The 13,323-nt window shown below is 37.2% G+C and overlaps 1 protein-coding gene across 1 annotated transcript in view; it reads left to right on the forward strand.

Annotated features, from left to right (window-relative positions):
- Positions 1–13,323, forward strand: part of AP4E1 (adaptor related protein complex 4 subunit epsilon 1) — a 57,765-nt gene that overhangs the window by 39,183 nt on the left and 5,259 nt on the right. Inside the window, exons 16-19 of the mRNA XM_045823220.1 lie at positions 753–876; positions 4,851–5,109; positions 10,788–11,342; positions 12,533–12,723. Coding sequence (XP_045679176.1) covers positions 753–876; positions 4,851–5,109; positions 10,788–11,342; positions 12,533–12,723 — 1,129 coding nt within the window. The remainder of the gene's footprint in view (positions 1–752; positions 877–4,850; positions 5,110–10,787; positions 11,343–12,532; positions 12,724–13,323) is intronic.

Genomic DNA, 13,323 nt, shown 5'->3' on the forward strand with positions numbered 1-13,323 from the left:
AAGGAAGATTTCTTTTTTTTTTTTTCCCCCAGGAGGATTCCTCCCAGAGGTTGCTCACAAAATGTGTGTGTAATTTCATTGGTCAGAACTCAAGTCAGATGATAAAGAAGTCTGGAAATGTCATCTCTTTTCTGGGTGGCCTTGTACCTAGCTAAGAATCTAAGGTTCTGTAACTTAGAAAGAACAGAATGTGGTTCTGTTCTACCACAATAGCAGTATAAGTTTTCATGGCTCTGATTGACTTCATTTGGGTATACAGCTCCATGGAATCTGAACTTGGGTAAACCTTGTTCTTCATCAGTAAGGGAGATTGCACATTGAGGGCTATGTCTGCCCATTTGGTACAGGATTGTGCCATTTCATTAAGCAAAAATGAGGTCATCTCTTCATTCATAGCTTCTTAAGCATTTTTGCATGAGAGCAGCAACTTTTCAATAGATCTGGTTTATTAGTTATCTTTCCTAATTCAATTCTGTTTTAGCTTCTAAGGGAGGTAAAATAAAAATGAAGGTCTGTCTTTGGTCAACTAATGGTATGAAGTAGAATTAAATAAATCATAGCTGTTTTATTACTATTAATATAAATACCTGGTTAGATTGTCTCTCAAGTCCTTTCTATTTTAAAAATTGTCACTGGATTCTCATCTTCAGTTATTTTAGTAATGAATGGTAACTTTGATAATTTTTGCTTTTTAAAAACTAGTTTTTGCTTTGTTTTAAATATGAGCCTCTGTTATTGTTTTAAAATTCTAGTTCTCAATTTTGAACCATATGGACTCTCCTTTTCTTCATCTGGCTTTACTGGACGACAGTCTCCTGCTGGCATTTCTCTGGGTTCAGATATATCTGGAAATAGCGCTGAGACAGGGCTGAAAGAGTAAGTGCCTGTTTATTAAACTTGAGAATATGGAAGCATTTAAATGTCTTTAAATATAGAAGAGTTCCTGAAAGCTGAATTTCGTATGGGTTGTTGTTTTAGTTGTTTTTATTTACTGCTGTCAAAGTGTTGATGCTGTACAGTATGTCCCTATACTTGAGGAGAGCTTGCTTATTTCCAAGAGAGCATAGAATGTATACAGGCTTTACACATAGTAGTGATGTGTGTGTTATTATTACATATTATATGTATGTGTGTGTATACATAAATATATATGTGTGTAAGTGTATGTGTGTGTGTGTGCATTTTAAAGAAGTTTATCAAACCTATATACCCAGGTGAGTTTTGAGCATATAATTCTATATTTCTCATAATCTATTTTTGTATAACCTTCTCATTGGAAGATTGACAGATGTTGAGATGAACATAAAATAAGGTGGTTGACTTCACTTGAGGAAGTTGTGTACTTTACTCAAAATGCTTTTAGAGCTTCTTTCTAACCACCTTGAAAATGGGTGATATATGTCTAAATGTCTTATATGTAGCCAAACCTTCACCCTTTTAAAGTAGATTTTCACTTTGGAAATACAAATAAATAACTTTCAGAAGAAACATGGTTAAGTTAATAAAACAAGATGATTATGCAAAATCCCGCATACAGTCAAGTACATAATGATTGATAAATGGTAGCTGTTATTATTGTCATTGCCAAAAAAAAAAGTCATTGCCATCATTATCATCATTATCCAAAAACTGAGTTTTTCAAATAAAATTTCTGGTCAATCTGGCTGACTTTGGCTGGTATCCTTTTATGATATACAGTAATGAAAATGGCTTCCTTATTTGTGTAGGAGCGTCTTCTAAAAAGAGTTCAGGTGTTTTGAGTAATGGCAGCATTGTCAGAATAAATGTGATAAAATCTCAAAGGTGATAACTTTAAAGGATGACATTTGAATTTTGAGTTTTCATATCTTCATTAAGAAATCAATTACCTTATTTTATGTTCATCTTGGTATTTGTTGGTCTTCCAGGGAGATGGTTATAATAAGTATTTCTTGGAAGAAAGACACACAGATTATGAGGAATATAGGATATATGCTGAATGAAGTGGCATAAGTTCAAATTCTCTTTCTTAGCCTTTTTTTCCTAGCTTTGTGGATACCGAGACATTTAATTTTGGTATTCTAAGCATGGGAGATAGATCTGGTTTGTAGGCATGTGATAGTGGAGATGAAAGCTATTAAGTGCCTCAAATAGGGAATTGAGGGGCAAGGGAAGGAGAGACAGGAATCCTCCAAACCCAAGGAGGAAACCCAGTCCTTTTCACAGCAATGGACAGCATCTGCTCTTTAGTATTGAACTAGGAACGGGGGACTTGACAGGGCCTTGTACATTTTATACACATGCGTGTGCTACCCTCAGAGAAATGACATTTGGCAAAGCAGTTAAGGAGTTACACATATGCTGTATTACCATAAAATGGAACACAAGGGCTGAATTTAGAATGCTTTCCCAAAGAGGACCACAGCTCACACATTATTTTAGATTAGGAACCTATGTGGTAATTGGCAAGGTGAATCAGCTTTACAGAGGAGATAGTCACTCTTCTGTAGTCTCTGCCAAGCTGATAATAAGGCAGTGGTCAGCCCAATTTAGAATTACTCACCTTAAGCCCTACTACAGGCAGCACGCTACCTCATATGGGAATTTCTAGAGCTGAGTTAAAATATATCCCCAATCTTTTGAAGGTTGCTTGGCCAGAATTTACTTGTTTGAATGGCCTAATTCTAAATAATACAAAGGTATACCATATAAAACCACAAATTGTATTTTTATTATTGTCAAAATCTATATAAAGATGACTCGTTTAAAAAATTCTTTTACAATATGTTTCATATCATATTTTATATGTGAAGGTCTTACGCTGCTCTCTCATCTATTTTCCTGTTTTTTAGACTGTCTGTATATAATGTATGACGGGAGATTTATGTTGCTAATAGACATGTTATACAGATGAAATTAGCCATAAAAACCTTTAAAATAGCTCAAGGCTACTTTCAGGTTTATTTTCCTCCCCCTTCCCCATTTTGCTTATTGTTGTGGGTTGGGTTTCCTGAGAAGCACACAGTATGATGGAATTTAGCATGTAGAATAGTAAGGAGTGCCCTTGGCATTAATAAAGAGGCAGGTTTGGATAGAGGAAGAAGTTAATATGCAATGTAGTGCCAGCGGCAGCTTTTACTGAGTCCGTGGGGAGTTACTGAGTCCGTGGGGAGAATGGCCCTTCCGAGTTGTACTGAGTTGGGCCAAAATGGGTGGACAAGACTCTGTTCTTCTGTTCATTGGTCACTGCATGTAGGCTGCCCCCAGAAAGGACATTCTCTTTGGTGAGGTGACCCTCTGCCTCTAAGGTAGCCCCTGAGTGGGTTGCACTGCCAACAGTGGGGACTGGAAAGTCCTTCACTGAAATCATGGAAATCTGGATGAAGCATCCTAGTGTCCAACACACCAGCTTTTTTGTTGGTGTTAAACTAATATTTGAATCATTTATTAGTAAAACTTGCGGACTTGCTTTTTAAAAAAAATCATTAAAGGGTATGTCTTGGTAAATGGGGTTATAGAAACATCATTCCGCTGTGGACATTCATGAATCCATTTGAACTGCTGCTGTTGAGCAGCATCCTAGCGATGTTAGGGGTCACTAGTGGCTCCCATGACCACTTTTGGATCTGCTCATGCAGGAACAGTCTGTTTTCTTCTAACAGGTTGATAGATACGTTTTTTTTTTAAACAACTTTTTAGAAAACTCTTTGGTACCTGAAAGAAAAGAAGAAATGAAGATATTTGTAAAGGACCATTTAGCAGCAAAATTTATTGAGGAGCAATGGACTAATTCTCTGTAGGTCATTCTTTATTAATGTTCAGATTTTCTTTCAGCCAATCAGTACTTAATAGCATTAGTTCTTTACTCAGTATGAAGTATGACTACCCAATTTTGTTTCTGGCACAGTACAGAAAATCAAATGGATCATGATTCTAACAAAGTAAAAGGGAATAATAATCAGTACAAACATTTCTGAGCCTTTCTTTTAGATTCATTTCATGATCTGCCTATCTTGTAGGACAAATTTTTTAAATGCTATTTTGGACCATGACAGGGCTACTTAACTGAGCCAAGTGCCAAGGACACATAGTTCTCACATAAACACAGTGGAGGCAATCTTCAGCTGTTTCGGCCAACTCTTAGGGTTATGTTAGACACTCCAGATTCATAGCGGTAACTTTTGGGTGAGTCCAAACTCTAATCACTACTTTAAGTCTTCTTTACCTCAGGTATAAAACCCTCCCAATCCTTCATGCTTTTCCCAGAAATCTTACTTTTTTCTTTTATAGATCAAACCTCACTTCATTTTTATGAAAGTACATTATAATAGTTGAACATGTAGCTAGTGTTCATATTAAGAAAACCTTTTGCATTAAAGATAAGTTTACACATTGGAGTAGATAGGAATTTTTTTGTTGTTGTTTGTTTTTTGCTTTCAACCGGATTTTATTTATTGAATTTATGTAGGGTTAATTCTTTCATTGAATGATTATAGCTTAGAAACGTAAGAGTCATGTCTCATCTTTAACTCATCAGAATTAAAGATATTTTTGAGAAGTCAGTGGGGTAAAGGAACTGATTTACAGTTCTGTTTTTGGATAACTTATTTAAGCAATTAAATGAAGATTGATCTGAAATTTAAACTAATTCTAGAGTTTTGTTGCCTTAAGTCCTTTGGCAGAAGGGTAGGGGGAGGTTGGCTGTAACTAAAATAAAATCTAGAGATCTAGGTTTTACTTCTGGCATGTGGAATACAATATAAAAGCTGTTTCTTAAAGGCCATGGCATCATGTGTTTTTTTAAATGCCCCAAGAAAGTCATTACTTAGCAATTATTTAATTTGACTTAATTTCAATATCAATCTCCTTAGGACAAATAGCTTGAAGCTGGAAGGTATAAAGAAATTGTGGGGGAAAGAAGGCTATCTTCCCAAGAAGGAGAGCAAAACTAGTGATGAAACTGAAGTTCTGCCTGTTCCTCAAGAGAGTATAATAATGGAGAATGTAGATCAAACTATAACCAAAAAGGACCAGTCTCAAGTCCTTACCCAGTCGAAAGAGGAGAAAGAAAAGCAGCTGCTGGCATCGTCATTATTTGTTGGGCTAGGATCAGAAAGTACAGTCAATTTGGTAAGTAGCCAGTTATATTCCTCTGAGAATCTGTGTCTCCTGTTTTGTACATAAAAACCTGGCTCTATAAAAACTGTTGGCCATCCATCTGTGTACATGGTGGGAGATGGCTTTCCCAGCTCCAGACCCACCAATGACACACCTGTATTTTCCTGAAAGAAAAAATCTAATTGGCTTAGCTTGAGTCAGGTGGTCTCTCTAGTCTGTCTAGTCAGCTAGGGCAAGGGTCAGGGCCCAAAGAAAGGTACAAATATAACCAGGGGTATTCTCAGTGGAGTGGGTGGAAGGCAGTTGTGGTGGGGCACAGGGGGGATGGGGATGGGGGAGGGTACCCGATGGAAACACTTTCAGTAATAATAGTTCCACAATACTGATTTGTCTGTGGAAAAAGTGTTTCTGAAAATGGTGTTTTTAATAGTGAAAAATAGGAATCAATTTAGGTGACTAACAGGAGAATGGGTACATAAATTATATTAGCTCAGAATATTACTCAGCCATCAAAAAGGATAAATACTGCATTGTAAATTAAAAAATGCTTATGATAAAAACAGTAGATAAGATTTTATTTACATCTTGCCTATAACTTAAGAAGATAGAAGTGTTTTGAGACTGAAATTACACAAAAATAATAACTACTTTCAGGCATTATGATTATGATTTTCAAAGGTTTTCATGTTAATATGTTATTCTCAGAGTAAAAGAATAAAAAATTGTAGTGAAGGACAGTCACTATTTTTGAACATCTGAGAATTCCATGTGATTTTCCATTTGGTAACCTGATAAACCTACCTAGTGCAAAACTGTGATTAGAGATACATTTTCTTCAGTTTAACTTCAGAACCGGGGCCTACCTCTTTCATCCTTCTTTCTTGGTGGAATTTTCTCTCCATCCCTGTCAGCACTAGGCCAGACCATAGGCTGCACTGTTTGCCTGTGTTTCTCTTTTTCCAGATCCCATTTCTGTCAGACTTGGTATTCATCCCCTCCTAAGAAAAAACAAATTGAGCTTAAAAGTATTACTAAGCGATGTATCATAATGCTGTCTCACTCAGCATTTGCAGTTCAACAGCAGATTTGGGGCCTTTGAGTTGTTCCTGCAGGCCGTGGTGAGGGGACCAGTGAATGCTCCGACGCTGATGGGGCATGTTCTCAGAGTGCACCCCGATCAGATTGCATCGAGGTCACAGCACTCCCAGGCTTATGTAGGTCCCTGCTTTGTGAACCTCCTTGCTGGTGTTGAAGGGTTCCTGCCTGTTCCACAAGTGCACCGAGTTAGAGACTGTCTCAGCAGAACATTCAGGCCAGCAGACTAATTATCACACTTTTTTGTGGTGGGCTTGAAATCAGAAATGTACGTAATTAGAATGTTTTTCTATTTGAATTATGCTAAATTCTTTTCTGGGTTACACCTTACATGTTTCCCCTCAGCAATCACTAGAATAGTTTTTTTTTGTTTGTTTTTGTTTTTTAAAATATCAGTCTTCTTTTCTTTCCTTTCTTTTTTTTTTTTTTTAAAGATTTCATTTATTTACTTTTAGAGAGGGAAGGGAGGGAGAGAGAGAGAAACATCAATGTGCGGTTGCTGGGGGTCATGGCTTGCAACCCAAGCATGTACCCTGCCTGGGAATCAAACCTGCGACACTTTGGTTCACAGCCCGCGCTCAATCCACTGAGCTGTGCCAGCCAGGGGAGAGAATAGTTTTTTTCAAAGGAGGTTATTTCCCTGTTTTATGGAACCCTGAATCTGTGAGGAACTTTGCTGTAACTCAGATGGCATGCAGAAAGGGGGGAAGGTAAATGATCACAAAACTAGCATGTATCGTCTAATTCCTCAACCCCAACATTTCGTCTCTCTCTCGGGTGAAGCAGACAGTGTTTCAGCTCTTACTGGATATAATCCGTCTGTATCGTGACTCCTTTAAAAAATTAATTTATTGGGGTGACATTGGTTAATAAAATTATATAGGTTTCAAGTGTGCAATTCTATAATATGTCATCTGTATATTATATTGTGTCTTCACCACCCAAAATCAGGTCTCCTGTCACCATTTATTCCCTTTACCTTTTTCTACTCCCACACCTGTCTTTCCCTCTTGCAGTCACCATCCTGTTGTCTGTGTGTTTATTTATTTATTTTTTGTTTAATCCCTTCACCTTTTTTACCCAGTGCTCCAACCTCCACCCCTCTGACAGCTATCAGTCTGTTCTCTGTGTCTATGAGTCTGTTTGTATTTGGTAGTTTATTTTGTTCATTAGGTTTCACATAGAAGTACAGTTGTATGGTACTTTTCTTTCTCTGACTGGCTTATTTCACTTAGTACAATACTCTCTAGGTCTATCCATGCTATCGCAAAAGTTAAGCTTTCCTTCCTTTTTTATAGCTGAGTAATATTCCATTGTGTAACTGTACCACTGCTTTTTTACCTACTCATCTGCTGATGAGCGCTTGGGTTGCTTCCAAATCTTGGCTATTGTGAATAATGCTGCAGTGAACATAGGGTGCATATATTCTTTCAAATTAGTGTTTTGGGTTTCTTCAGGTATATTCCCAGAAGTGGGATCAGTGGGTCAAAAGGCTGTTTCATTTCTCAGTTTTTTGAGGAATCTCCATACTGTTTTTTATAGTGGCTGCGCCAATCTGCATTCCCACACCCTGGCCAACACTTGTTTATTGATGTATTTAGGGTAGCCATTCTGATAGGTGAGAGGTAATATCTTATTGTGGTTTTAATTTTTGTTTCTCTGGATGGCTGCTTTTCTCTACCAATCCTATTCCCTTCCAATTTTTCTAATGTTAAAATTCTCAGTTACATTGATCAAGGGCTGTATTGATGTATTTCACTTTAACTAGTTTTTATTTTTAGGTATGTGGTTCACTCTTAGTTAAAATTTTTTACATAGTTCACTCCAAGGGTCAAGGGTTTTCTTTCCCCCACCTTTGCCTTTTTTTCCACCTTCATTGGTGAAAGACATTTTCTCGTGCTGGCTGGTGTAGCTCAGTAGATTGAGTGCTGGCCCGCAAACCAAAAGGTTGCTGGTTCATTCCCAGTCAGGACACATGCCTGGATTGCAAGCCAGGTCCCCACTGGGGGCATGCGAGAGGCAACCAATCAGCATTTCTTTTTCACATTGATGTTTCTTTCCCTCTCTTTTTCCCTCCCTCCATCTCTCTCTGAAAATAAATAAATAAAATCTTTAAAAAAATTTAGAAAATGAAAGACATTTTCTCTGGGTAATGAGTTCTAGAATGACTTTCTTTTATTTAAGTAATTTAACGAAGATGTCACTGCACTGTCTTCTGCCTTGTGTAGCCTCTGATTAACAGCATATTGGTGCAGAAGAAAATATTAAACTTGAAGACAAAGTAATATAAACTATCCAAAATGAAACACAGAAACAGAAAGAAAAGATAAAGCAAACGAAGAAACCAAGAGCATCAGTGACCTGAGGAGTGATATTGAGCAGTCCCATATACGTTAGTCTCCCCTTGCCCGTGGGGGATGTGTTCCCAGACCCCCAGCAGATGCCTGAAACTGGGGATAGAGCTGAACCTTATGTGTACTGTGTTTTTTCCTATACATACATACCTATGATAAAGTTTAATTTATAAACTAGGCACAGGTAAGAGATTTAACAACAATAAGTAATAACAAGAGAGAACCGTTATAACAGTATACTATAATAAAAGTTGTTTGAAGGTGGTCTCTGTCAGAATATCCTGTTGTGCTGTATTCACCCTTCCTGTGGTGATGTGAGATGAAAAATGCCAGACCATCCCTTGCTTGCAGTAGATGGCTTGGTATCACTCATTTCAGGGGACCCCTTGCTGAAGTTGTCGTATAGGCTCAATGCTTTCTGGTGCAACATGCTGCCATCATTTAAAACACATTTCCATGTCTTCCAGCCTCAAATTTAATACCTTTTCTCTTAACTAAGTACTTATCACTGACTATAGCTATAACTTTTGCAATTTGAGTTGCTACAGTGAAACTAGCACAAATTTCTTTTTCCTTCCTTGGATAGAAGATTTGTTCTTAGCAACCTCAGCATATGATTTTTTTCATTCCTTATTAAGTTGAGAACTTTCACCTTTTCACTTAAACTAAGCACTTTACTGCCTCTCTTTGGCATATTTGAATTGCCAGCATCACTACTTTTGTTTTGGGGCAATTGTTAAATAAAATATGGGTTACCTAAAATATGAGTACAAGCACTGCACTGTAGAGACAGGTGGTCTGATAACCCAGACGGGCTACTGAGTGACTAATGGCTGGGTGTCGTATACAGAGTGGATATGCTGGAAAAAGGGATGATGCACCTCCTGGGGTGTACGGAGTGGGACAGTGAGGGATTTTTTCACACTATTCCAAATGGTGTGTAGTTTAAAATTTATGAGTTGTTTATTTCTGGAATTTTTCATTTAATATTTTTGGACTGGGGTTGACTGGGTAGCTGAAACTGCAGGTAACTGAAACCATGGAAAACAAGGGGGGAGTACTGTGTGTCTAATTCAAGTCCCACAGCTGCTGGGGTGGAGGTCCTTCCCCCACCCTCCCTTACTTGTTTTTGTGTTAAAACAATGCTCTTGTTTGATGACTTCTGACTGGAAAGGTGGGAGACAAACTTATCTGCTGAGAGTTGGAAGAGATGTTGGGACTTGAGAGAATGAGGTGTGAAAAGGGAGCTAGAATTCTGTTAACCAGAATTATGTGAAGGATGGCTACATTGTGTTAGAGCCCCCTAGGAGGATGGCGGCATCGACTCGGACTTAGAATAGTGCCAATCTGCTCTACTGATTTTAGATAGAATTTTGAGAGGCAAGGGGACACTTATCTCTTCCTACATAGATTTACAGACCTTTCATCAGGAGGATTAGCTCAAGGATGGAAAACTTACTGTTCCTGTCTCTTGAGTTTGTAGCAAACATCACTGGTCACTTAGAGCTTCTTTCCTCTGTGTGTTCCAGTCAGCCATTGCCAGCTGATTCTGGAGGTCAAATCAGTTTGTCTTCCCTGCTTTTTTACTCACAGGCCATGATATCATGATTATTATAGAGTACTGAATCAGAATTTGAGCCATCCCTGTGTTTTAGGATATCCTACGTTCTATATGACAACTCTGGGAACTCAAAAAATAGCTAGGTTTTTCACTGTTTTTGGTTTGTGCAGTTCTGTACTATAGTATTCTGATATTAACCAGTTTTTAGAATTTTTCATAATTAACTTCTTTTTTAAGAGAAAGAGGAAAGGAGGTGGGGAAGAGAGAGAGACAGAGACAGAGAAAGAGAAATATTGATTTGTTGTTCCACTTACTTATGTATTAATTGGTTGATTCATGTATGTGCCCTGACTGGAAGATCAAACCCACAATTTTGGAGTATCGGGAAGATGCTTTAACCAACTGAGCTACCTTGCCAGGGCCACAGTTGACTTTTTAAATGTTATTTCTTTTTCTGATTTTATGTGTTTTTAATGAGAAATAAAATTTAGCTAATAGTTCAAAGTTACATAGCTGTCAGAATTTCAGGACTTAAATTTTATTCATCTCTGATTCTTTTTAAATCTGTGCTTTATAGATCAAGTTAGTAAATTGCTCATTTAAAATTATAGAAAGACATTTAAAACTCATGACTAGAAGAATTGTTTCTTTTTCTATTATTATGATGTTTTATTTTCCAGCTAGGAAAAGCAGATACCATCTCTCACAAGTTCAGAAGGAAATCAAAAGTTAAGGAAACCAAAAGTGGAGAAACAACCAGTGTTCATAATATGACCTGTTCTTCCTTTAGTTCTTCATCAAATGTGACTTATGAAGAAGATTATTATTTGGATAATTTGCAGGATACAGAAGATAAAGAACTAAAGAAATTTACCCTTAGTTCAGAACTTTTGGATTCTGAATCACTCACAGAACTGCCTTTGGTTGAGAAACTCTCAAATTGCAGGCTGTCTACACCTTCTTTGTTTGCTGACAACAACATGGAAGTTTTTCACCCTCCTCAATCCACTGCAGCCTCAGTTGCCAATGAAATCTCCCTAGCTTCTTTGTTGGAAGAAACTACTGAACACACACATTCAGATCTTATGGAGGTCTGTAATAATGAGACCATATCAGTGTCTTCTTACAAAATTTGGAAAGATGATTGTTTATTGATGGCGTGGTTAGTTTCCAATAAGAGTGGTGCAGAATTGAAAAGTACTAACTTAGAAATTGCTCCTGCAAAAAATTTCAAGGTAAGACAATGAATGGTTCATTATTTCTGCCTTAATGTACAGTGCTTACTTGGTGTTTCTGCTGTTGGCTCTTCTGATGGTTTATACTTTTCTTTCACCTTTAGCAAAAAAAGTAAAAGATATGTCAGGTTTTTGATTATTTTGAGTAGAAGTGAATTATTCAAAGGGGACAAGGAAATGTAATAAAGATTGTACTGGGAAAGGCCATGAATACAGGGTGGGGCAAAAGTAGTTTACAGTTGTGAGTACACAAAACAGAGTTTATTCTTGTATTATTAGGTATTAATTATTGTATTATTTTTCATACAAACAACTGTAAACCTACTTTTGCCCCACCCTGAATAAAGTGAGTTTCGATAGAGCACAGTAGCTAGAATGTAGACATTTGAGTCCGACTGCTTGGCTTTGAATCTTGCTTCTGCTGCTTATTAGCTGTGTTACATGGTCAAGTTACACACCTGCCTTGTGCCTCAGTTTCCTCACATTTAAAGTGAAGATATTAATAGTGTGTGCCTTTTCATTATGCTGAGTGCTCAGGCATCAGTTGCTTCTGCCTTAGCTCTAAGAGACTGCCATTGTGATTTCTGGAAATATGCCAGTTGCATTATTGTACGGCTGTCCTTGATGGAGCTATCATATCAATATGCCACAAAACTGACTCAGTTTCTATTACCAACTCAAATGTGTTGAATGTGATATTACCTGGGCCAGACCAGGGCAGAAGTTCCAGACTCTAGATGTGCATTAGAATCACCTGTGGAACTTAAAAACACAACAAAACCCAGTTCAGTTGCCTGAGATCTACCACCAGATCTTAAGGGTAGAGAATGAGAAAGGAAGACACCTGTATATATCTATTTTTTAATTCTCCTTGCTTTAAAAATCTGGTGCTAGCCAGGACTGAGAGCCACAAGACTAGAGTTTAATAATCTCTTTTGTAAAAAATTATACAGTTTTTCATTGTAGTGACATTTATTACATATTTTTAACCTATGTACTATTATTTCTTCATTATCTGTGCTAGTGAATTTTTCTCCAGCGAAGTTGTCAGTCATCTTCATAATGGAGTTTATTATTATCACATCACAATACTATGCTTTTATACCATTTCAGGTAAATAGAAAATTGGTATTCATGTGATAGTCTGTATTGATCCCTTCTTCAGTACTTTCTGTTGCTTTTATTTACAGATCACTGAGCAATCTGAGTGCTGCTTGCCTGTCGTAGAAGCAGAGAACACCAAAAACTTCCAATATAGTGTGCAGATGGAAGAACCTTTTACAGAAGGGAATCTTTCTGGTTCTGTAAATTATCAAATGATGGATACTCACGTTGTTCAGCTCGACTTTTCAGTAAATTTATCACTGTTAGATTTCATTAGGTAAATATTTTCTGGAATGCTAATTCAGGTTATTCATTCATTCAGCAAATATTTATTGGGCCTATTTTCTGGACAGTACTACTAGGTGCTGCGGAGTATAGCAGCTCACAACTTGACACAGCCCTATTTTTAGGGAGGGGACATTGAACAATTGTATAAATGCATGCATAATTGTGAATTGTGCTTTAAAGAGAAAATAAATGGTACAATGTTTGATTATAATATGAGACCCGATTTAGCTTGGGGTTGAGATTAAAGTAGTGTTTAAACAGAAATAACTTTAAAGATTCTGCATGACTTTATTATTTTTTTATTATTTTTTTTTAAACATGCCTCTTTTTTTAGATTTTATTTATTTATTTTTAGAGAGAGGGGAAGGGAGGGAGAAAGAAAGGGAGAGAAACATTAGTGTGTGGTTGCCCACAGCCCAGGCCTGTGCCCTCACTGGGAGTTGAACCAGCGACCTTTTGGTTCACAGACCACGCTCAATCCATTGAGCTACACCAGTCAGGGCTTGCATGACTTTTTAAAAAACTTTTAAGATTTCTTTCATTTGTATTTCATTTATTTCATTAATTCTTTCATAAAATCTGTTTATTA

This window comes from Phyllostomus hastatus, unplaced genomic scaffold, assembly GCF_019186645.2.
Source record: "Phyllostomus hastatus isolate PE091 unplaced genomic scaffold, TTU_PhHast_1.1 phas_scaffold_501, whole genome shotgun sequence".
Classification (NCBI taxonomy): domain Eukaryota; kingdom Metazoa; phylum Chordata; class Mammalia; order Chiroptera; family Phyllostomidae; genus Phyllostomus; species Phyllostomus hastatus.